General features: G+C 41.3%; 1 protein-coding gene across 1 annotated transcript; it reads left to right on the top strand.

Moving 5' to 3' along the window:
* Positions 1-155: 155 nt before the first annotated feature.
* LOC115172179 (NLR family CARD domain-containing protein 3-like) lies at positions 156-19,136 on the top strand (the record flags this gene model as incomplete). The annotated part of the gene is made up of 5 exons (XM_029729335.1): positions 156-375; positions 676-2,467; positions 3,055-3,228; positions 14,244-14,367; positions 18,617-19,136. Coding segments are annotated over 5 exons (2,823 nt in total), but the record flags the coding sequence as incomplete, so codon positions are not given.
* Between the last annotated feature and the right edge of the window lie 6,943 nt (positions 19,137-26,079).

Raw genomic sequence — 26,079 nt, 5'->3', positions numbered from 1 at the left:
TGGCCTCCATATTCAGTGTATGTGGTCCTGTTATGTACATTTGTTTTTGTTGACCTCAAGTAAAGTTGATCTGTCAATCATTCATTAATGTGTTAATGAGAAAGCATTTCTTCTCTTGCTTAACTTATTTACTTGATTTATTTCAGTTGCTTGAAGAGAATATTATTACATTTGTGAAGAACGAGCTGAAGATGTTCAAGAGGATTCTTAGTCCAGAACTCCCAGAAGGCTTTGAGAGTCAGAAGCAGGATGAGGAAGTGGTGGATGCTGAAGATGAGAAGCAGGAGAGCAGTGCCAGAGAGGGGGCTCTGAAGATCACACTGCACGTCCTGAGGAAAATGAACCAGAAGGAGCTTGCTGACACACTGGAGAACTGTAAGATCTGTCTGCCTCATGTTGAATGCTGTTTTATAACATTTAAAAGCTGTAGCTAAAGTACAGCTAAAGTAGCTGTGTAACTCAATGATATTGTAGAAGCCTTAACACAACACCTAGTGACCTCATCAAGTAGCAGCAGGGATGTGTTGTGGTGATTAATTTAGAGAGAGAGAGACAACATTAATAATACCAATAATTACATAATCAGTCACACCAGTCTGTAATGCATTATGAAAACATTTACACATTGATGTAGGCACTTAATATTAATATCCTCTGTGTTTTTTCTAGATTCAGATGAGCTTGCTGTGATTTGCCAACGTGAACTCAAATCTAATCTAAAGAAGAAGTTTCAATGTGTATTTGAGGGGATCGCTAAACAAGAAAACCCAACACTTCTCAATAAGATCTACACAGAGCTCTACATCACAGAGGGTGGAACAGGAGAGGTCAATAATGAACATGAGCTGAGACAGATTGAGACAACAACCAGGAAACAAGCAAGACCAGAGACTGCAATCAAATGTAACGACATCTTCAAACCCTTAACTGGACAAGACAAACTTATCAGAACTGTGCTGACAAAGGGAGTCGCTGGCATTGGAAAAACAGTCTCTGTGCAGAAGTTTATTCTGGACTGGGCTGAAGGAAAAGCAAATCAGGATGTCCAATTTGTATTTTCATTCCCTTTCCGGGAGCTGAATTTGATGAGAGAGGACAAACACACTTTCATTGAACTTCTCAATCACTTCTCAATGGAAACCAAAGAATCAAGAATCTCCAACTACAACAAGTACAAAGTTCTGTTCATCTTTGATGGTCTGGATGAGTGCCGACTGCCCCTAGACTTCCAGAAGAACAAGATCTGTTGTGACGTCACAGAGTCAACCTCAGTGGATGTTCTGCTGACAAATCTCATCAAGGGAAATCTGCTTCCCTCTGCTCTCCTCTGGATAACTACCCGACCTGCAGCAGCCAATAAGATCCCTTCAGGGTGTGTTGACCTGGTGACAGAGGTACGAGGGTTCAATGACCCACAGAAGGAGGAGTACTTCAGGAAGAGATTCAGTGATGAGGACCTGGCCAACAGAATCATTTCACACATAAAGACATCAAGGAGCCTCCACATCATGTGCCACATTCCAGTCTTCTGTTGGATTTCTGCAACAGTCCTTGAACACATGCTGAAACATAAGAGAGAAGAGATGCCCAAGACTCTGACTGAGATGTACACACACCTTGTGGTGTTTCATACCAAACAGAAGAATGAAAAGTATCTTGGGAAAGAAGAGACAGGTCCACACTGGAATAAAGAGAGCATTCTGTCACTGGGAAAACTGGCTTTTCAACAGCTTGTGAATGGCAATCTGATTTTCTATGAAGAAGACCTGAAAGAGGCTGGCATTGATGTCAATGAAGCCTCAGTGTACTCAGGATTGTGCACACAGCTCTTTAAAGAGGAATGTGGGCTGTACCAGGACAAGGTGTACTGCTTCGTGCATCTGAGCATTCAGGAGTTTCTGGCTGCAGTATATGTGTTCCTCTCATTCAACAACAACAATGAGAATCTAATGGCCAAACCTCAATCAACGTCCAGGAACTTTTCTGTGAGGATCAAACAAAGGCGTAAAGTTACTGTCTACAAGAGTGCTGTGGATAAAGCCTTACAAAGTGAGATGGGAAACCTGGACCTTTTCCTCCGCTTCCTTCTGGGCCTCTCACTGGAGTCCAATCAGAAGCACTTACGAGGTCTACTGACAAAGACAAGAAGCAGCTCAAAGAGCAATGAAGAAACAGTCAAGTACATCAAGGAGAAGATCAGGGAGAATCCCTCTCCAGAAAGGTGCATCAATCTGTTCCACTGTCTGAATGAACTGAATGACCATTCTCTAGTGGAGGAGGTCCAAAGATACCTGAGTTCAGGAAGTCTCTCAGAAGAAGAACTGTCACCGGCACAGTGGTCAGCTCTGGTCTTTGTGTTGCTGACTTCAGAAAAGGAGCTGGATGTGTTTGACCTGAAGAAATACTCCAGATCAGAGGAAGGTCTTCAGAGGCTGCTGCCAGTGGTCAAAGCCTCCAGAGCTGCTCTGTGAGTACATCAAATGATATTTAACTAATCTTCTGGAAGAAATATTCAGTTTAGAGAAAAAAATATATTATAATATGTATATAATATTATATTGAAAAACATATTAAATCAATTCATTGATTTTCACATTAGTATAACAATATGACCATACAATTCTAGCTGACGGACGATGAATCTATATGTTGTTTGAGAGAATAAACCAAATGCGTATGCCATTGTCCTGCTACACTACTCGTTAATTTACAGTATGTTTGTGAAGTCATGATGATCTCTGCCAGTGGTCAAAGCCTCCAGAGCTGCTCTGTGAGTAAATAAAATGACATCATCTGGAAGAATCATCTGGAAGAAATATTCAGTTTAGAGAAAAATATATATTATAATATGTATATAATATTATATTGAAAAACATATTAAATCAATGCATTGATTTTCACATTAGTATAACAATATGACCATACAATTCTAGCTGACGGAAGATTAATCTATATGTTGTTTGAGAGAATAAACCAAATGCATCTGCCATTGTCCTTCTACACTACTCGTTAATTAACAGTATGTTTGTGAAGTCATGATGATCTCTTTGTCAGGCTGTCAGGCTGTGGAGTCACAGAGGAAGGCTGTGCTTCTCTGGTCTCAGCTCTGGAGTCAAACCCCTCACACCTGAGAGAGCTGGATCTGAGTAACAATGACCTGAATGATTCAGGAGTGAAGCTGCTCTCTGCTGGACTGGGGAATCCCCACTGTAAACTGGAGACTCTGAGGTCAGTATTCCTGTAGTTGGTCAACAAGTGATAACTATTCACCAGATCCACATGTGTTTACCAGACACACATAGTCCACACCATACACCGTTTAGAAATGAAAGTGTATCTAATTCTCCTACTTGATAAAGTTGTAAATATTTGGACAAATTCACTTATATTGTATTAAAGTAGTCATAAGTTTAGTATTTGGTCCCATATTCCATGCCTGCAGTGATTACATCAAGCTTGTGATTCTATAAACTTGTTAAATTCATTTGCAGTTTGTCTTGGTTGTGTTTTAGATTATATTTTTCCTACTAGAAACTGAATGGTGAATAATGTCCTGTCATTTTGGAGGCACTTCACTTGTATTGTCAGTAAGAATAGAAGATGTTTCTGAAGACTTCTACATTCATGTGGATGCTACCAAGATAATGAATAATCATGAATGAATTGTGAATAATGACGAATAACAAAGTTATAGAGGCACAAAGATCAGACCCCCTCTGTTATTGGTAATGGTGAGAGGTTAGCATGTTTTGTTGTAGTCTCTGTTATTGGTAATGGTGAGAGGTTAGCATGTTTTGTTGTAGCCTCTGTTATTGGTAATGGTGAGAGGTTAGCATGTTTTGTTGTAGTCTCTGTTATTGGTAATGGTGAGAGGTTAGCATGTTTTGTTGTAGTCTCTGTTATTGGTAATGGTGAGAGGTTAGCATGTTTTGTTGTAGCCTCTGTTATTGGTAATGGTGAGAGGTTAGCATGTTTTGTTGTAGCCTCTGTTATTGGTAATGGTGAGAGGTTAGCATGTTTTGTTTTATCCTCTGGTATTGGTAATGGTGAGAGGTTAGCATGTTTTGTTGTAGTCTCTGTTATTGGTAATGGTGAGAGGTTAGCATGTTTTGTTTTATCCTCTGTTATTGGTAATGGTGAGAGGTTAGCATGTTTTGTTGTAGTCTCTGTTATTGGTAATGGTGGGAGGTTAGCATGTTTTGTTGTAGCCTCTGTTATTGGTAATGGTGAGAGGTTAGCATGTTTTGTTGTAGCCTCTGTTATTGGTAATGGTGAGAGGTTAGCATGTTTTGTTGTAGCCTCTGTTACTTTCACTCTCATTATTATTCATGATTCATTCATGCTTTTTTTCTTAATCGTGGCATCATCTGGATTAATTTTGTAGTGTTTAGAAACATGTTATCTACTAACTTATAAACAAAGTTACTCCAGTCAACATCCACCTTTCAGTTACAATTTGGCAAAACAAAACCCAAAACACAACCAAAACAAACTGCAAATGCTATCAACGAGTTTGAGTCACAAGCTTGATGTAGTCATTCCGTTCCAGAAATATTGGACCAAATGTTTAACTTTTTGACTATTTTAATATACTATGAGTGAATTGGTCAGAATACTTATGACTTCTTCAAACGGGGGGACTGGAGACAACAAGTGCTTTCATTTCAGATATGTATTAAAATATCCTCAAATAAAAGGTGACATAATATACTGTCACCTCATATGAAACATTTGATCTGAAATCCAAAATGTTGGAGTATAGAGCCACATTTAAAATGTTAGCTTCACTGTCTAAATAGATATGGTGTGGACTGTATACTCAATACAATCTAAATCTGATACCTCACTGTCTGTATTTTGACTGATACTGCTTTTTAAACTGGTCTGGTCAGTCTACTCAAATATTTGTACTATACATTTTTCTCTCTACAAGTAATATTATGAACATTTATAATAATGATACATTGATTTATGAGTAGATATGGTAGGTTTTAGGACACTGATATATCTGAATATGTTGAAAAATATACTGCCACTACTTTCACCACCAAAGGATAGCAGTGTGATTTTAATATGATTTGACTCTTTGCAGGCTGTCAGGCTGTGAAGTCACAGAGGAAGGCTGTGCTTCTCTGGTCTCAGCTCTGAGGTCAAACCCCTCACACCTGAGAGATCTGGACCTGAGTAACAATGACCTGAAGAATTCAGGAGTGAAGCTGCTCTCTGCTGGACTGGGGAATCCCCACTGTAAACTGGAGACTCTGAGGTCAGTATTCCTGTAGTTGGTCAACAATTGATAACTGTTCACCAGATCCACATGTGTTTACCAGGCACACATAGTCCACACCATATGTGTTTGGACAGTGAAGCTTACAGTTTTACATGTGGTGCTATGCTCCAGCATTTTGGATTTTACATACAATGTTTCATATTAGGTGACAGTACAGAATGTCACCTTTTATTTGAGGTTAATGGTGAGAGGTTAGCATGTTTTGTTGTAGCCTCTGTTATTGGTAATGGTGAGAGGTTAGCATGTTTTGTTGTAGTCTCTGTTATTGGTAATGGTGAGAGGTTAGCATGTTTTGTTGTAGTCTCTGTTATTGGTAATGGTGAGAGGTTAGCATGTTTTGTTGTAACCTCTGTTATTGGTAATGGTGAGAGGTTAGCATGTTTTGTTGTAGTCTGTGTTATTGGTAATGGTGAGAGGTTAGCATGTTTTGTTGTAGCCTCTGTTATTGGTAATGGTGAGAGGTTAGCATGTTTTGTTCTAGCCTCTGTTATTGGTAATGGTGAGAGGTTAGCATGTTTTGTTCTAGCCTCTGTTATTGGTAATGGTGAGAGGTTAGCATGTTTTGTTGTAGCCTCTGTTATTGGTAATGGTGAGAGGTTAGCATGTTTTGTTGTAGCCTCTGTTGTTGGTAATGGTGAGAGGTTAGCATGTTTTGTTGTATCCTCTGTTATTGGTAATGGTGAGAGGTTAGCATGTTCTGTTGTATCCTCTGTTATTGGTAATGGTGAGAGGTTAGCATGTTTTGTTGTAGCCTCTGTTATTGGTAATGGTGAGAGGTTAACATGTTTTGTTGTAGCCTCTGTTATTGGTAATGGTGAGAGGTTAGCATGTTTTGTTGTAGCCTCTGTTATTGGTAATGGTGAGAGGTTAGCATGTTTTGTTGTGTCCTCTGTTATTGGTAATGGTGAGAGGTTAGCATGGTTTGTTGTATCCTCTGTTATTGGTAATGGTGAGAAGTTAGTATGTTTTGTTGTAGCCTCTGTTATTGGTAATGGTGAGAGGTTAGCATGTTTTGTTGTATCCTCTGTTATTGGTAATGGTGAGAGGTTAGCATGTTTTGTTGTATCCTCTGTTATTGGTAATGGTGAGAGGTTAGCATGTTTTGTTGTATCCTCTGTTATTGGTAATGGTGAGAGGTTAGCATGTTTTGTTGTATCCTCTGTTATTGGTAATGGTGAGAGGTTAGCATGTTTTGTTGTAGCCTCTGTTATTGGTAATGGTGAGAGGTTAGCATGTTTTGTTGTAGTCTCTGTTATTGATAATGGTTAGAGGTTAGCATGTTTTGTTGAGGCCTCTGTTATTGGTAATGGTGAGAGGTTAGTATGTTTTGTTGTAGTCTCTGTTATTGGTAATGGTGAGAGGTTAGCATGTTTTGTTGTGGCCTCTGTTATTGATAATGGTTAGAGGTTAGCATGTTTTGTTGAAGCCTCTGTTATTGGTAATGGTGAGAGGTTAGCATGTTTTGTTGTAGCCTCTGTTATTGGTAATGGTGAGAGGTTAGCATGTTTTGTTGTAGCCTCTGTTATTGGTAATGGTGAGAGGTTAGCATGTTTTGTTGTAGCCTCTGTTATTGGTAATGGTGAGAGGTTAGCATGTTTTGTTGTAGCCTCTGTTATTGGTAATGGTGAGAGGTTAGCATGTTTTGTTGTAGTCTCTGTTATTGGTAATGGTGAGAGGTTAGCATGTTTTGTTGTAACCTCTGTTATTGGTAATGGTGAGAGGTTAGCATGTTTTGTTGTAGCCTCTGTTATTGGTAATGGTGAGAGGTTAGCATGTTTTGTTGTAGCCTCTGTTATTGGTAATGGTGAGAGGTTAGCATGTTTTGTTGTATCCTCTGTTATTGGTAATGGTGAGAGGTTAGCATGTTTTGTTGTAGCCTCTGTTATTGGTAATGGTGAGAGGTTAGCATGTTTTGTTGTAGTCTCTGTTATTGATAATGGTTAGAGGTTAGCATGTTTTGTTGAAGCCTCTGTTATTGGTAATGGTGAGAGGTTAGTATGTTTTGTTGTAGTCTCTGTTATTGGTAATGGTGAGAGGTTAGCATGTTTTGTTGTGGCCTCTGTTATTGATAATGGTTAGAGGTTAGCATGTTTTGTTGAAGCCTCTGTTATTGGTAATGGTGAGAGGTTAGCATGTTTTGTTGTAGTCTCTGTTATTGGTAATGGTGAGAGGTTAGCATGTTTTGTTGTAGCCTCTGTTATTGGTAATGGTGAGAGGTTAGCATGTTTTGTTGTAGCCTCTGTTATTGGTAATGGTGAGAGGTTAGCATGTTTTGTTGTAGCCTCTGTTATTGGTAATGGTGAGAGGTTAGCATGTTTTGTTGTAGCCTCTGTTATTGGTAATGGTGAGAGGTTAGCATGTTTTGTTGTAACCTCTGTTATTGGTAATGGTGAGAGGTTAGCATGTTTTGTTGTAGCCTCTGTTATTGGTAATGGTGAGAGGTTAGCATGTTTTGTTGTAGCCTCTGTTATTGGTAATGGTGAGAGGTTAGCATGTTTTGTTGTAGCCTCTGTTAGTGGTAATGGTGAGAGGTTAGCATGTTTTGTTGTAGCCTCTGTTATTGGTAATGGTGAGAGGTTAGCATGTTTTGTTGTAGCCTCTGTTATTGGTAATGGTGAGAGGTTAGCATGTTTTGTTGTAGTCTCTGTTATTGGTAATGGTGAGAGGTTAGCATGTTTTGTTGTAACCTCTGTTATTGGTAATGGTGAGAGGTTAGCATGTTTTGTTGTAGCCTCTGTTATTGGTAATGGTGAGAGGTTAGCATGTTTTGTTGTAGCCTCTGTTATTGGTAATGGTGAGAGGTTAGCATGTTTTGTTGTAGCCTCTGTTATTGGTAATGGTGAGAGGTTAGCATGTTTTGTTGTAGCCTCTGTTATTGATAATGGTGAGAGGTTAGCATGTTTTGTTGTAGTCTCTGTTATTGGTAATGGTGAGAGGTTAGCATGTTTTGTTGTAGCCTCTGTTAGTGGTAATGGTGAGAGGTTAGCATGTTTTGTTGTAGCCTCTGTTATTGGTAATGGTGAGAGGTTAGCATGTTTTGTTGTAGCCTCTGTTATTGGTGATGGTGAGAGGTTAGCATGTTTTGTTGTAGCCTCTGTTATTGGTAATGGTGAGAGGTTAGCATGTTTTGTTGTAGCCTCTGTTATTGGTAATGGTGAGAGTTTAGCATGTTTTGTTGTAGCCTCTGTTATTGGTGATGGTGAGAGGTTAGCATGTTTTGTTCTAGCCTCTGTTATTGGTAATGGTGAGAGGTTAACATGTTTTGTTGTAGTCTCTGTTATTGGTAATGGTGAGAGGTTAGCATGTTTTGTTCTAGCCTCTGTTATTGGTAATGGTGAGAGGTTAGCATGTTTTGTTGTAGCCTCTGTTAGTGGTAATGGTGAGAGGTTAGCATGTTTTGTTGTAGCCTCTGTTATTGGTAATGGTGAGAGGTTAGCATGTTTTGTTGTAGCCTCTGTTATTGGTGATGGTGAGAGGTTAGCATGTTTTGTTGTAGCCTCTGTTATTGGTAATGGTGAGAGGTTAGCATGTTTTGTTGTAGCCTCTGTTATTGGTAATGGTGAGAGGTTAGCATGTTTTGTTGTAGCCTCTGTTATTGGTGATGGTGAGAGGTTAGCATGTTTTGTTCTAGCCTCTGTTATTGGTAATGGTGAGAGGTTAACATGTTTTGTTGTAGCCTCTGTTATTGGTAATGGTGAGAGGTTAGCATGTTTTGTTGTAGCCTCTGTTATTGGTAATGGTGAGAGGTTAGCATGTTTTGTTGTAGCCTCTGTTATTGGTAATGGTGAGAGGTTAGCATGTTTTGTTGTATCCTCTGTTATTGGTAATGGTGAGAGGTTAGCATGTTCTGTTGTATCCTCTGTTATTGGTAATGGTGAGAGGTTAGCATGTTTTGTTGTAGCCTCTGTTATTGGTAATGGTGAGAGGTTAACATGTTTTGTTGTAGCCTCTGTTATTGGTAATGGTGAGAGGTTAGCATGTTTTGTTGTAGCCTCTGTTATTGGTAATGGTGAGAGGTTAGCATGTTTTGTTGTGTCCTCTGTTATTGGTAATGGTGAGAGGTTAGCATGGTTTGTTGTATCCTCTGTTATTGGTAATGGTGAGAAGTTAGTATGTTTTGTTGTAGCCTCTGTTATTGGTAATGGTGAGAGGTTAGCATGTTTTGTTGTATCCTCTGTTATTGGTAATGGTGAGAGGTTAGCATGTTTTGTTGTATCCTCTGTTATTGGTAATGGTGAGAGGTTAGCATGTTTTGTTGTATCCTCTGTTATTGGTAATGGTGAGAGGTTAGCATGTTTTGTTGTATCCTCTGTTATTGGTAATGGTGAGAGGTTAGCATGTTTTGTTGTAGCCTCTGTTATTGGTAATGGTGAGAGGTTAGCATGTTTTGTTGTAGTCTCTGTTATTGATAATGGTGAGAGGTTAGCATGTTTTGTTGAAGCCTCTGTTATTGGTAATGGTGAGAGGTTAGTATGTTTTGTTGTAGTCTCTGTTATTGGTAATGGTGAGAGGTTAGCATGTTTTGTTGTGGCCTCTGTTATTGATAATGGTTAGAGGTTAGCATGTTTTGTTGAAGCCTCTGTTATTGGTAATGGTGAGAGGTTAGCATGTTTTGTTGTAGCCTCTGTTATTGGTAATGGTGAGAGGTTAGCATGTTTTGTTGTAGCCTCTGTTATTGGTAATGGTGAGAGGTTAGCATGTTTTGTTGTAGCCTCTGTTATTGGTAATGGTGAGAGGTTAGCATGTTTTGTTGTAGCCTCTGTTATTGGTAATGGTGAGAGGTTAGCATGTTTTGTTGTAGTCTCTGTTATTGGTAATGGTGAGAGGTTAGCATGTTTTGTTGAAGCCTCTGTTATTGGTAATGGTGAGAGGTTAGCATGTTTTGTTGTAGTCTCTGTTATTGGTAATGGTGAGAGGTTAGCATGTTTTGTTGTAGCCTCTGTTATTGGTAATGGTGAGAGGTTAGCATGTTTTGTTGTAGCCTCTGTTATTGGTAATGGTGAGAGGTTAGCATGTTTTGTTGTAGCCTCTGTTATTGGTAATGGTGAGAGGTTAGCATGTTTTGTTGTAGCCTCTGTTAGTGGTAATGGTGAGAGGTTAGCATGTTTTGTAGTAGCCTCTGTTATTGGTAATGGTGAGAGGTTAGCATGTTTTGTTGTAGCCTCTGTTATTGGTAATGGTGAGAGGTTAGCATGTTTTGTTGTAGTCTCTGTTATTGGTAATGGTGAGAGATTAGCATGTTTTGTTGTAACCTCTGTTATTGGTAATGGTGAGAGGTTAGCATGTTTTGTTGTAGCCTCTGTTATTGGTAATGGTGAGAGGTTAGCATGTTTTGTTGTAGCCTCTGTTATTGGTAATGGTGAGAGGTTAGCATGTTTTGTTGTAGCCTCTGTTATTGGTAATGGTGAGAGGTTAGCATGTTTTGTTGTAGCCTCTGTTATTGATAATGGTGAGAGGTTAGCATGTTTTGTTGTAGCCTCTGTTATTGGTAATGGTGAGAGGTTAGCATGTTTTGTTGTAGCCTCTGTTAGTGGTAATGGTGAGAGGTTAGCATGTTTTGTTGTAGCCTCTGTTATTGGTAATGGTGAGAGGTTAGCATGTTTTGTTGTAGCCTCTGTTATTGGTGATGGTGAGAGGTTAGCATGTTTTGTTGTAGCCTCTGTTATTGGTAATGGTGAGAGGTTAGCATGTTTTGTTGTAGCTTCTGTTATTGGTAATGGTGAGAGGTTAGCATGTTTTGTTGTAGCCTCTGTTATTGGTGATGGTGAGAGGTTAGCATGTTTTGTTGTAGCCTCTGTTATTGGTGATGGTGAGAGGTTAGCATGTTTTTTTGTAGTCTCTGTTATTGGTGATGGTGAGAGGTTAGCATGTTTTGTTGTAGCCTCTGTTACTTTCACTCTCATTATTATTCATGATTCATTCATGCTTTTTCTTAATCATGCCATCATCTGGATTAATTTTGTAGTGTTTAGAAACATGTTATCTACTAACTTATAAAGAAAATTACTCCAGTCAACATCCACCTTTCAGTTACAATTTGGCAAAACAAAACCCAAAACACAACCAAAACAAACTGCAAATGCTATCAACGAGTTTGAGTCACAAGCTTGATGTAGTCATTCCGTTCAAGAAATATTGGACCAAATGTTTAACTTTTTGACTACTTTAATATATTATGAGTGAATTGGTCAGAATAATTATGACTTCTTCAAATGGGGGGACTGGAGACAACAAGTGCTTTAATTTCAGATATGTATTAAAATATCCTCAAATAAAAGGTGACATAATATACTGTCACCTCATATGAAACATTTGATCTGAAATCCAAAATGTTGGAGTATAGAGCCACATTTAAAATGTTATCTTCCCTGTCTAAATAGATATGGTGTGGACTGCATACTCAATACAATCTAAATCTGATACCTCACTGTCTGTCTTTTGACTGATACTGCTTTTAAACTGGTCTGGTCAGTCTACTCAAATATTCGTACTATACATGTTTCTATCTACAAGTAATATTATGAACATTTATAATAATGATACATTAATTTATGAACAGATATGGTAGGTTTCAGGACAATGATGTATCTGAATATGTTGAAAAATATACTGCCACTACTTTCACCATCAAATAATAACAGTGCGATTTTAATATGATTTGACTCTTTGCAGGCTGTCAGGCTGTCTAGTCACAGAGCAAGGATGTGCTTCTCTGGTCTCTGCTCTGAGGTCAAACCCCTCACACCTGAGAGAGCTGGACCTGAGCTACAATCACCCACGAGAATCTGGAGTCAGACTGCTCTCTGCTGGACTGGAGGAGCCACAGTGTAAACTGGAGACTCTGAGGTCAGTATTCCTGTAGGTGGTCAACAAGTGATAACTGTTCACCAGATCCACATGTGTTTACCAGACACACATAGTCCACACCATATGTGTTTGGACAGTGAAGCTTACAGTTTTAAATGTGGTGCTATGCTCCAGCATTTTGGATTTGAGATACAATGTTTCATATTAGGTGACAGTACAGAATGTCACCTTTTATTTGAGGTTAATGGTGTGAGGTTAGCATGTTTTGTTGTATCCTCTGTTATTGGTAATGGTGAGAGGTTAGCATGTTTTGTTGTAGCCTCTGTTATTGGTAATGGTGAGAGGTTAGCATGTTTTGTTGTAGCCTCTGTTATTGGTAATGGTGAGAGGTTAGCATGTTTTGTTGTAGCCTCTGTTATTGGTAACGGTGAGAGGTTAGCATGCTTTGCTGTAGCCTCTGTTATTGGTAATGGTGAGAGGTTAGCATGTTTTGTTGTGGCCTCTGTTATTGGTAATGGTGAGAGGTTAGCATGTTTTGTTGTAGCCTCTGTTATTGGTAATGGTGAGAGGTTAGCATGTTTTGTTGTAGCCTCTGTTATTGGTAATGGTGAGAGGTTAGCATGTTTTGTTGTAGCCTCTGTTATTGGTAATGGTGAGAGGTTAGCATGTTTTGTTGTAGCCTCTGTTATTGGTAATGGTGAGAGGTTAGCATGTTTTGTTGTAGCCTCTGTTATTGGTAATGGTAAGAAGTTAGCATGTTTTGTTGTATCCTCTGTTATTGGTAATGGTGAGAGGTTAGCATGTTTTTTTGTAGTCTCTGTTATTGGTAATGGTGAGAGGTTAGCATGTTTTGTTGTAGTCTCCGTTATTGGTAATGGTGAGAGGTTAGCATGTTTTGTTGTAGTCTCCGTTATTGGTAATGGTGAGAGGTTAGCATGTTTTGTTGTAGTCTCTGTTATTGGTAATGGTGAGAGGTTAGCATGTTTTGTTGTAGCCTCTGTTATTGGTAATGGTGAGAGGTTAGCATGTTTTGTTGTAGCCTCTGTTATTGGTGATGGTGAGAGGTTAGCATGTTTTGTTGTAGCCTCTGTTATTGGTAATGGTGAGAGGTTAGCATGTTTTGTTGTAGCCTCTGTTATTGGTAATGGTGAGAGGTTAGCATGTTTTGTTGTAGCCTCTGTTATTGGTGATGGTGAGAGGTTAGCATGTTTTGTTGTAGCCTCTGTTATTGGTAATGGTGAGAGGTTAGCATGTTTTGTTGTAGCCTCTGTTATTGGTAATGGTGAGAGGTTAGCATGTTTTGTTGTAGCCTCTGTTATTGGTAATGGTGAGAGGTTAGCATGTTTTGTTGTAGCCTCTGTTAATTTCACTCTCATTATTATTCATGATTCATTCATGCTTTTTCTTAATCGTGGCATCATCTGGATTAATTTTGTAGTGTTTAGAAACATGTTATCTACTAACTTATAAAGAAAATTAATCCAGTCAACATTCACCTTTCAGTTACAATTTGGCAAAACATAACCTAAAACACAACCAAAACAAACTGCAAATGCTGTCAACGAGTTTGAGTCACAAGCTTGATGTAGTCATTCCGTTCCAGAAATATTGGACCAAATGTTTAACTTTTTGACTACTTTAATGCACTATGAGTGAATTGGTCAGAATACTTATGACTTCTTCAAATGGGGGGACTGGAGACAACAAGTGCTTTCATTTCAGATATGTATTAAAATATCCTCAAATAAAAGGTGACATAATATACTGTCACCTCATATGAAACATTTGATCTGAAATCCAAAATGTTGGAGTATAGAGCCACATTTAAAATGTTATCTTCCCTGTTAAAATAGATATTGTGTGGACTGTATACTCAATGCAATCTAAATCTGATACCTCACTGTCTGTCTTTTGACTGATACTGCTTTTTAAACTGGTCTGGTCAGTCTACTCAAATATTCGTACTATACATATTTCTCTCTACAAGTAATATTATGAACATTTATAATAATGATACATTGATTTATGAATAGATATGGTAGGTTTTAGGACACTGATATATCTGAATATGTTGAATAATATACTGCCACTATTTTCACCACCAAAGAATAGCAATGTGATTTTAATATGATTTGACTCTTTGCAGGCTGTCAGGCTGTGGAGTCACAGAGAAAGGCTGTGCTTCTCTGGTCACAGCTCTGAGGTCAAACCCCTCACACCTGAGAGAGCTGGACCTGAGTAACAATGACCTGAAGGATTCAGGATTGAAGCTGCTCTCTGCTGGACTGGGGAATCCCCACTGTAAACTGGAGACTCTGAGGTCAGTATTCCTGTAGTTGGTCAACAAGTGATAACTGTTCACCAGATCCACATGTGTTTACCAGACACACATAGTCCACACCATATATGTTAGGACAGTGAAACTTACAGTTTTAAATGTGGTGCTATGCTCCAGCATTTTGGATTTCAGATACAATGTTTCATATTAGGTGACTGTACAGAATGTCACCTTTTATTTCAGGTTAATGGTGTGAGGTTAGCATGTTTTGTTGTATCCTCTGTTATTGGTAATGGTGAGAGGTTAGCATGTTTTGTTGTAGCCTCTGTTATTGGTAATGGTGAGAGGTTAGCATGTTTTGTTGTAGCCTCTGTTATTGGTAATGGTGAGAGGTTAGCATGATCTGTTGTAGTCTCTGTTATTGGTAATGGTGAGAGGTTAGCATGTTTTGTTGTAGCCTCTGTTATTGGTAATGGTGAGAGGTTAGCATGTTTTGTTGTAGCCTCTGTTATTGGTAATGGTGAGAGGTTAGCATGTTTTGTTGTAGCCTCTGTTATTGGTAATGGTGAGAGGTTAGCATGTTTTGTTGTAGCCTCTGTTATTGGTAATGGTGAGAGGTTAGCATGTTTTGTTGTAGTCTCTGTTATTGGTAATGGTGAGAGGTTAGCATGTTTTGCTGTAGCCTCTGTTATTGGAAATGGTGAGAGGTTAGTATGTTTTGTTGTAGCCTCTGTTCTTGGTAATGGTGAGAGGTTAGCATGTTTTGTTGTAACCTCTGTTATTGGTAATGGTGAGAGGTTAGCATGTTTTGTTGTAGCCTCTGTTAGTGGTAATGGTGAGAGGTTAGCATGTTTTGTTGTAACCTCTGTTATTGGTAATGGTGAGAGGTTAGCACGTTTTGTTGTATCCTCTGTTATTGGTAATGGTGAGGGGTTAGCATGTTTTGTTGTAGTCTCTGTTATTGGTAATGGTGAGAGGTTAGCATGTTTTGTTGTAGCCTCTGTTATTGGTAATGGTGAGAGGTTAGCATGTTTTGTTGTACCCTCTGTTATTGGTAATGGTGAGAGGTTAGCATGTTTTGTTGTAGCCTCTGTTATTGGTAATGGTGAGAGGTTAGCATGTTTTGTTGTAGCCTCTGTTATTGGTAATGGTGAGAGGTTAGCATGTTTTGTTGTAGTCTCTGTTATTGGTAATGGTGAGAGATTAGCATGTTTTGTTGTAGCCTCTGTTATTGGTAATGGTGAGAGGTTAGCATGTTTTGTTGTAGCCTCTGTTATTGGTAATGGTGAGAGGTTAGTATGTTTTGTTGTAGCCTCTGTTATTGGTAATGGTGAGAGGTTAGCATGTTTTGTTGTATCCTCTGTTATTGGTAATGGTGAGAGGTTAGCGTGTTTTGTTGTAGCCTCTGTTATTGGTAATGGTGAGAGGTTAGTATGTTTTGTTGTAGCCTCTGTTATTGGTAATGGTGAGAGGTTAGCATGTTTTGTTGTAGTCTCTGTTATTGGTAATGGTGAGAGGTTAGCATGTTTTGTTGTAGCCTCTGTTATTGGTAATGGTGAGAGGTTAGTATGTTTTGTTGTAGCCTCTGTTATTGGTAATGGTGAGAGGTGAGCATGTTTTGTTGTAGTCTCTGTTATTGGTAATGGTGAGAGGTTAGCATGTTTTGTTGTAGCCTCTGTTATTGGTAATGGTGAGAGGTTAGCATGTTTTGTTGTAGCCTATGTTATTGGTAATGGTGAGAGGTTAGCATGTTTTGTTGTATCCTCTGTTATTGGTAATGGTGAGAGGTTAGCATGTTTTGTTGTAGCCTCTGTTATTGGTAATGGTGAGAGGTTAGCATGTTTTGTTGTAGTCTCTGTTATTGGTAATGGTGAGAGGTTAGCATGTTTTGTTGTAGTCTCTGTTATTGGTAATGGTGAGAGGTTAGCATGTTTTGTTGTAGCCTCTGTTATTGGTAATGGTGAGAGGTTAGCATGTTTTGTTGTAGTCTCTGTTATTGGTAATGGTGAGACGTTAGCATGTTTTGTTGTAGCCTCTGTTATTGGTAATGGTGAGAGGTTAGCATGTTTTGTTGTAGTCTCTGTTATTGGTAATGGTGAGAGGTTAGCATGTTTTGTTGTAGTCTCTGTTATTGGTAATGGTGAGAGGTTAGCGTGTTTTGTTGTAGTCTCTGTTATTGGTAATGGTGAGAGGTTAGCATGTTTTGTTGTAGTCTCTGTTATTGGTAATGGTGAGAGGTTAGCATGTTTTGTTGTAGTCTCTGTTATTGGTAATGGTGAGAGGTTAGCATGTTTTGTTGTAGTCTCTGTTATTGGTAATGGTGAGAGGTTAGCATGTTTTGTTGTAGCCTCTGTTATTGGTAATGGTGAGAGGTTAGCATGTTTTGTTGTAGTCTCTGTTATTGGTAATGGTGAGAGATTAGCATGTTTTGTTGTAGCCTCTGTTATTGGTAATGGTGAGAGGTTAGCATGTTTTGTTGTAGCCTCTGTTATTGGTAATGGTGAGAGGTTAGCATGTTTTGTTGTAGCCTCTGTTATTGGTAATGGTGAGAGGTTAGCATGTTTTGTTGTAGCCTCTGTTATTGGTAATGGTGAGAGGTTAGCATGTTTTGTTGTAGCCTCTGTTACTTTCACTCTCATTATTATTCATGATTCATTCATGCTTTTTCTTAATCATGGCATCATCTGGATTCATTTTGTAGTGTTTAGAAACATGTTATCTACTAACTTATAAAGAAAGTTACTCCAGTCAACATCCACCTTTCAGTTACAATTTGGCAAAACATAACCAAAACACAACCAAAACAAACTGCAAATGCTATCAACGAGTTTGAGTCACAAGCTTGATGTAGTCATTCCGTTCAAGAAATATTGGACCAAATGTTTAACTTTTTGACTACTTTAATATACTATGAGTGAATTGGTCAGAATACTTATGACTTCTTCAAATGGGGGGACTGGAGACAACAAGTGTTTCATTTCAGATATGTATTAAAATATCCTCAAAAAAAGGTGACATTATATACTGTCACCTCATATGAAACATTTGATCTGAAATCCAAAATGTTGGAGTATAGAGCCACATTTAAAATGTTATCTTCACTGTCTAAATAGATATGGTGTGAACTGTATACTCAATACAATCTAAATCTGATACCTCACTGTCTGTATTTTGACTGATGCTGCTTTTTAAACTGGTCTGGTCAGTCTACTCAAATATTTGTACTATACATTTTTACATTGTTATTTTTACAGGTAATATTCTGATCATTTATAATAATGATACACCAATTCATGAATAGAAGTGGCAGGTTTCATGACACTGATATATGAAAATGTTTATATTTTTGTCTTTGCAGGCTGTCAGGCTGTCTAGTCACAGAGCAAGGCTGTGCTTCTCTGGTCTCAGCTCTGAGGTCAAACCCCTCTCACCTGAGAGAGCTGGACCTGAGCTACAATCACCCAGGAGACTCAGGAGTCAGACTGCTCTCTGCTGGACTGGAGGATCCACACTGCAGACTGGAGAAACTCAAGTATGTAGAGTGTTTATGTCAATGTTCATATCAGACATGTTTGACTTATCAGGCTAGTTAAGGCAAACATTCTGACCACCACTTGAATGCTGATTGTGTGTGTGTGTGTGTGTGTGTGTGTGTGTGTGTGTGTGTGTGTGTGTGTGTGTGTGTGTGTGTGTGTGTGTGTGTGTGTGTGTGTGTGTGTGTGAGTTCAGGTGTATCCCTCAATGACTGTCTGTTCTTCTGCTTACCGCTACAGTGTGGAACATGGTGGAGAGAACAGAATGAAACCTGGGCTTAGAAAATGTGAGTGTTGACTGCTGTGAAGAATATGACTAAGAATAAGTCTTAATTCAAGTTAAGTCAAAGTCAAAGACCCCCATCATTACTGACTTGGTCATATTAAATATCAGCTGTAGTTCTACAGAAGCGGAAATCAGGGACACCAACGTTTACAAAGAGTTGATATGACAATGTGTGTATCTGTGTGTGTGTGGCGCGTTCATGTTACATAAGAAATGTGTGTGTGTGTGTGTGTAATTAATGGAGTGTGTTTTAGTATAACATATGATCATTCAACAAGTCTCAAGTTACCTTAACTTCTCCTTTTGATACCTAGAAACATCTACATTAAATGAATTAGTGAAAAGTGAGTTATTAACATTCTAATGTGAATGATGATGATTTCTAATATTGTGTCTGGTTTCATCCATCAGATGTCTGTGATCTCACACTGGACCCAAACACAGTAAACAGACTCCTCTCTCTGTCTGAGGAGAACAGAAAGGTGACATGGAGGAGACAGAAGCAGCCGTATCCTGATCACCCAGAGAGATTTGAGGGCTGTGGACAGGTGCTGTGTAGAGAGGGTCTGACTGGGCGCTGTTACTGGGAGGTAGAGTGGAGTGGGGGGGCTGTTATAGGAGTGACATATAAAGGAATCAGCAGGAGAGGAGGGGTTAAGGACTGTTGGCTTGGATACAATGACAAGTCCTGGAGTCTGTTCTGCTCTGACAACAGATACTATGCCAGGCACAATAATAATCACACTACCATAGACGTCCCCTCCTCCAGCTCCCACAGAGTAGGAGTGTATCTGGACTGGCCAGCCGGGACTCTGTCCTTCTATAGAGCCTCCTCTGACACACTGACCCACCTGATCACATTCACCTCCACATTCACTGAGCCCCTCTATCCAGGGTTTGGGGTTTATGTTGACTCCTCAGTATCCCTGAAATAATCACCAACACACAAACCCACACACACACACACACACAAACACACACACACACACACACAGGACCCATACCAACACACACACACACACACACACACACACACACACACACACACACACACACACACACACACACACACACACACACTGGACCCGCCCACACACACACACACACACACACACACAAAAACACACACACACACACACTGGACTCACACACACACTGGACTCACACATACATACACACACAAACACACACTGGACCCACACACACACACAGGACACACACACACAGGACACACAAACACACGCACTGGACACACACACACACACAGGACACCACACAGACTGGACACACACACACACACACTGGTCAAACACACACACACTCACTGGACAAACACACAGACTGGAAACACACACACACTGGACAAACACACACTCAAACTGGACAAACAAAAACACACACAAACACACACACATACACACACACACACACACACACACTGGTCAAGCACACACACACACACATACACACACTTGACCAACACACTGGACAAACACCAGGGACAAACACACAATGAACAAACACACACACACACACACACACTGGATACACACAAACACACACACTCACACTGGACAAACAAACACACACTGGACAAACAAACACACACACACACACACTGGACAAACAAAAACACACACACACACACACACTGGACACACACACACACACACACACACACACTGGACACACACACACACACACACACACTGGACACACACACACACTGGACACACACACATGGGCAAACACACACACACACACTGGACAAACACACTGGACAAACACACTGGACAAACACACACACACACACACACACACACACACACACTGGACACACAAACACACTGGACACACACACACAGGTCAAACACACACACACATACAGACACACACACACGCTGGACAAACACACACACACATACACACACACTGGACAAACACACACTGAACAATCACACACACACACACACACTGATCTCACAGACACACACTGGACACACACACACACTCACACTGGACAAACAAACACACACACACACACACACACACACTGGACAAACACACACACTCACACTGGACAAACACACACACACAAACACTGGACAAACACGCACACACACTGGACAAACACACACACTGGATACACACACACACTGGACACACACACACACACACACACACTGGACACACACACACACACTGGACACACACACTGGTCAAACACACACACACACACATACACACTGGACACACACACACACTTGACTCACACACACACTTGACTCACACACACACTTGACTCACACACACACTTGACTCACACACACACACACACACACACACACTGGACAGACACACTGGTCAATCACAGACACACACACTGGACACACACACTGGACACACACACTGGACACACACACACACACACACACACACACACACACACACAAACACACTAGACAAACACACACACACACTGGACAAACACACACACACACTGGACATACACACACACTGGACAAACACACCGGACACACACACACACACACACACACTGGATACACGCACACACTGGATACACGCACACACTGGACACACACACACACACACTGGATACACGCACACACTGGACACACTGGACTCACACACACACTGGACTCACCAACACACTGGACTCACACACACACTGGACTCACACACACACTGGACACACACACACACTGGACACACACACACACACTGGACACACACACACACTGGACACACACACAGACTGGACAAAGACACAAACACACACACACTGGTCAAACACATACACACTGGATAAACAAAAACACACACACACACACACACACACACACACACACACACACACTGGACAAAAACACACACACACACACACACATACACATACACTGGACAAACACAGTGGACAAACACACACACACACACACTGGACACACACACACACACACACACACACACACTGGACACACACACTAGACAAACACACACACACACACACACACTGGACTCACACACACACACACACACACACACACTGGACAAACAAACACACACACTGGACAAACAAACACACACTGGACAAACAAACACACACTGGACAAACAAACACACTGGACACACACAAACACACACTGGACACACACACTGGACAAACACACACACACACTGGACAAACAAACAGACACTGGACAAACAAACACACACACACACTGGACAAACAAACACACTGGACACACACACACTGGACAAACACACACACTCTGGACACACTCTCTCACACACACACACACACATGCGCGTCTTCCTATAATTGTGAGGACCTTGACCCAGGACCTCTTACAATAACACTGTTAAAATACCAATGTGATCATTTGTTGTCTTTTATGTTGAATAACAAATTGTATAATTATATATGGACATACGCTCCATAGTTGAACAAGTATACGAGGATATATTGTACTTTTCATAATAAAACAGACTTGAAACAAGAAAAGGCATGTTAATTGTGAAAACAGTTTAGTTATTGATTTTACATTGTCTCTGTCAGGTTGACGTTAACCTGCGACTGGTTACATGAAACAAATATGATATGAAATACAAAACAATTAAATATGTACAACAGAGTGTTGTGATGCAGGGTTACTATAGCAACAGAGTGTTGTGATGCAGGGTTACTATAGCAACAGAGTGTTGTGATGCAGGGTTACTATAGCAACAGAGTGTTGTGATGCAGGGTTACTATAGCAACAGAGTGTTGTGATGCAGGGTTACTATAGCAACAGAGTGTTGTGATGCAGGGTTACTATAGCAACAGAGTGTTGTGATGCAGGGTTACTATCTCTGCTCTCTCTTCTCTCTGCTCTCTGCTCTGCTCTCTCTCTCTGCTCTCTCTCTCTGCTCTCTCTCTACATTACATTTACATTTAAGTCATTTAGCAGACGCTCTTATCCAGAGCGACTTACAAATTGGTGCATTCACCTTATGATATCCAGTGGAACAACCACTTTACAATAGTGGATCTAAATCTTTTGGGGGGGGGGTTAGAAGGATTACTTTATCCTATCCCAGGTATTACTTAAAGAGGTGGGGTTTCAGGTGTCTCCGGAAGGTGGTGATTGACTCCGCTGTCCTGGCGTCGTGAGGGAGATTGTTCCACCATTGGGGTGCCAGAGCAGCGAACAGTTTGGACTGGGCTGAGCGGGAACCGTGCTTCCTCAGAGGTAGGGGGGCCAGCAGGCCAGAGGTGGATGAACGCAGTGCCCTTGTTTGGGTGTAGGGCCTGATCAGAGCCTGAAGGTATGGAGGTGCCGTTCCCCTCACAGCTCCGTAGGCAAGCACCATGGTCTTGTAGCGGATGCGAGCTTCAACTGGAAGCCAGTGGAGAGAGCGGAGGAGCGGGGTGACGTGAGAGAACTTGGGAAGGTTGAACACCAGACGGGCTGCGGCGTTCTGGATGAGTTGTAGGGGTTTAATGGCACAGGCAGGGAGCCCAGCCAACAGCGAGTTGCAGTAATCCAGACGGGAGATGACAAGTGCCTGGATTAGGACCTGCGTCGCTTCCTGTGTGAGGCAGGGTCGTACTCTGCGAATGTTGTAGAGCATGAACCTACAGGATCGGGTCACCGCCTTGATGTTAGTGGAGAACGACAGGGTGTTGTCCAGGATCACGCCAAGGTTCTTAGCACTCTGGGAGGAGGACACAAGGGAGTTGTCAACCGTGATGGCGAGATCATGGAACGGGCAGTCCTTCCCAGGGAGGAAGAGCAGCTCCGTCTTGCCGAGGTTCAGCTTGAGGTGGTGATCCGTCATCCACACTGATATGTCTGCCAGACATGCAGAGATGTGATTCGCCGCCTGGTTATCAGAAGGGGGAAAGGAGAAGATTAATTGTGTGTCGTCTGCATAGCAATGATAGGAGAGACCATGTGAGGATATGACAGAGCCAAGTGACTTGGTGTATAGCGAGAATAGGAGAGGGCCTAGAACAGAGCCCTGGGGGACACCAGTGGTGAGAGCGCGTGGTGCGGAGACAGATTCTCGCCACGCCACCTGGTAGGAGCGACCTGTCAGGTAGGACGCAATCCAAGCGTGGGCCGCGCCGGAGATGCCCAACTCGGAGAGGGTGGAGAGGAGGATCTGATGGTTCACAGTATCAAAGGCAGCAGATAGGTCTAGAAGGATGAGAGCATTGGAGAGAGAGTTAGCTTTAGCAGTGCGGAGAGCCTCCGTGACACAGAGAAGAGCAGTCTCAGTTGAATGCCCAGTCTTGAAACCTGACTGATTAGGATCAAGAAGGTCATTCTGAGAGAGATAGCAGGAGAGCTGGCCAAGGACGGCACGTTCAAGAGTTTTGGAGAGAAAAGAAAGAAGGGATACTGGTCTGTAGTTGTTGACATGGGAGGGATCGAGTGTAGGTTTTTTCAGAAGGGGTGCAACTCTCGCTCTCTTGAAGACGGAAGGGACGTAGCCAGCGGTCAAGGATGAGTTGATGAGCGAGGTGAGGTAGGGGAGAAGGTCTCCGGAAATGGTCTGGAGAAGAGAGGAGGGGATAGGGTCAAGTGGGCAGGTTGTTGGGCGGCCGGCCGTCACAAGACGCGAGATTTCATCTGGAGAGAGAGGGGAGAAAGAGGTCAAAGCACAGGGTAGGGCAGTGTGAGCAGGACCAGCGGTGTCGTTTGACTTAGCAAACGAGGATCGGATATCGTCAACCTTCTTTTCAAAAACGGTTGACGAAGTCATCCGCAGAGAGGGAGGAGGGGGGGAGGGGGAGGAGGATTCAGGAGGGAGGAGAAGGTAGCAAAGAGCTTCCTAGGGTTAGAGGCAGATGCTTGGAATTTAGAGTGGTAGAAAGTGGCTTTAGCAGCAGAGACAGAAGAGGAGAATGTAGAGAGGAGGGAGTGAAAGGATGCCAGGTCCGCAGGGAGGCGAGTTTTCCTCCATTTCCGCTCGGCTGCCCGGAGCCCTGTTCTCTGCTCTCTGCTCTCTCTCTGCTCTCTCTCTGCTCTCTCTCTGCTCTCTCTCTGCTCGCTCTCTGCTCTCTCTCTGCTCGCTCTCTGCTCTCAATGCTCTCTCTCTGCTCTCAATGCTCTCTGCTCTGCTGCTCTCTCTCTTTTCTCTGCTCTCTCTCTCTGCTCTCTCTGCCATCTCTGCTCTCTCTCTCTGCTCTCAATTCAATTCAATTCAATTCAATTCGCTTTATTGGCATGACGTAACAATGTACATATTGCCAAAGCTTATTTTGGATATTTACAATATAAAAATAAATAAAAATGAGAATCAAAAATTGTCAACGGGACAACAGTAACAACAATAACCAAGGGTCAGAATAACCATATATTCAACAATAACAATAGCCATACAGTAGAGGACATGTGCAGGTTTATTGGTCTGTCAGACACTGTCCCTCAACTTATGGCAGGCAGCAATGTAGTGCGCTGCCAACCCACAGCTTTCTGCGTCCTCCCCCAACAGGACGGGTAGCCTATCCTCATCAGAGAGGTCTTTGAAACCTTGAATAAGGGTTTCAAATTTGGGGAAATGACACTCTCTAATTGTTTTATATTTTTTACATTTTGTCAGGAAATGCAGCTCCGTCTCAGGTTCTGCTGTTGTGCAGTGGTTGCACAGCCTTTCCTCTACAGGGAGCCAGGTTTTCCTGTGTCTACCCTTCTCAATGGCAAGGCTGTGCTCACTGAGCCTGTACTTTGTCAAGGTTTTTCTAAGGTTTTGATCAGTAACCATGGTCAAATATTTAGCCATAGTGTACTGTCGATTTAGGGCCAGATAGCACTGCATTTTGCTTTGTGTTTGTGCTTGTGTTTCCCAATAAGCAATGTAGTTTTGTTTTGACTGTGCTGTAATTTGGTTTATTCTGATTGATTGGATGTTCTGGTCCTGAGGCTTCAGTGTGTTAGTAGAACAGGTTTGTGAACTCAGCCCCAGGACCAGCTGGATGAGGGGACTCTTTTCTTTGCTCAGCTCTTGGCATTGCAGGGCTTGGTAATGATATGAGAGGGGGTCACTGTATTTTAGATGTTTCCAAAACTTAATTGCTCTTTTTTGAGTTTTTATTATTAGTGGATATTGGCCTAATTCTGCCATGCATGCATTGTTTGTAGTTTTCCTCTGGACACGTAGGAGAATCTTACAGAACTCTGCATGTAGGGTTTCAATGGGGTGTTTTTCCCATTTCATGAAATCTTGTTTTGCAAGTGGACCCCACACCTCGCTGCCATAAAGTGCAATTGGTTCAATGACATATTCAATTAGTTTTAGCCAAATTTTAATAGGTATTTCAATTTGAATTTGCTTTTTAATGGCGTAGAATGCCCTGTGTGCTTTCTCTCTCAGTTCATTCACTGCCTCATTAAGGTGTCCAGTTGAGCTTATTTTTAAACCTAAGTAATTGTAGTGTGTACAGTACTCTATATATTTTGTACCAATTGAGAACTTTGGTCTAATTCCCTGAGATCTGGATCTTCTCTGGAAAATCATTATTTTAGTCTTTTTGGGGTTTACTGCCAGGGCCCAGGCCAGGGCCCAGGTCTGGCAGTACTGCTCTAGCAGGTCCAGGCTCTGCTGTAGGCCATGTGCTGTGGGTGACAGCAGGCATAGGTCATCTGCGAAGAGTAGGCATTTAACTTCTGAATTGTGGAGACTAACACCAGGGGCTGAGGATTTTTCTAGAATAGTGGCCAATTCGTTAATGTAAATATTGAAGAGTGCAGGGCTCAGATTGCAACCCTGACGAAGGCCCCGCCCCTGGTTAAAGAATTCTGTTCTTTTCTTACCAATTTTAATGCTGCACGTATTGCCAGTATACATTGATTTAATTATGTCATATGTTTTACCCCTA

This window comes from Salmo trutta, chromosome 33, assembly GCF_901001165.1.
Source record: "Salmo trutta chromosome 33, fSalTru1.1, whole genome shotgun sequence".
Taxonomy (NCBI): domain Eukaryota; kingdom Metazoa; phylum Chordata; class Actinopteri; order Salmoniformes; family Salmonidae; genus Salmo; species Salmo trutta.
The sequence above is the reverse complement of the archived record's forward strand: the minus strand, read 5'-3'. Positions and strand labels throughout refer to the sequence as shown.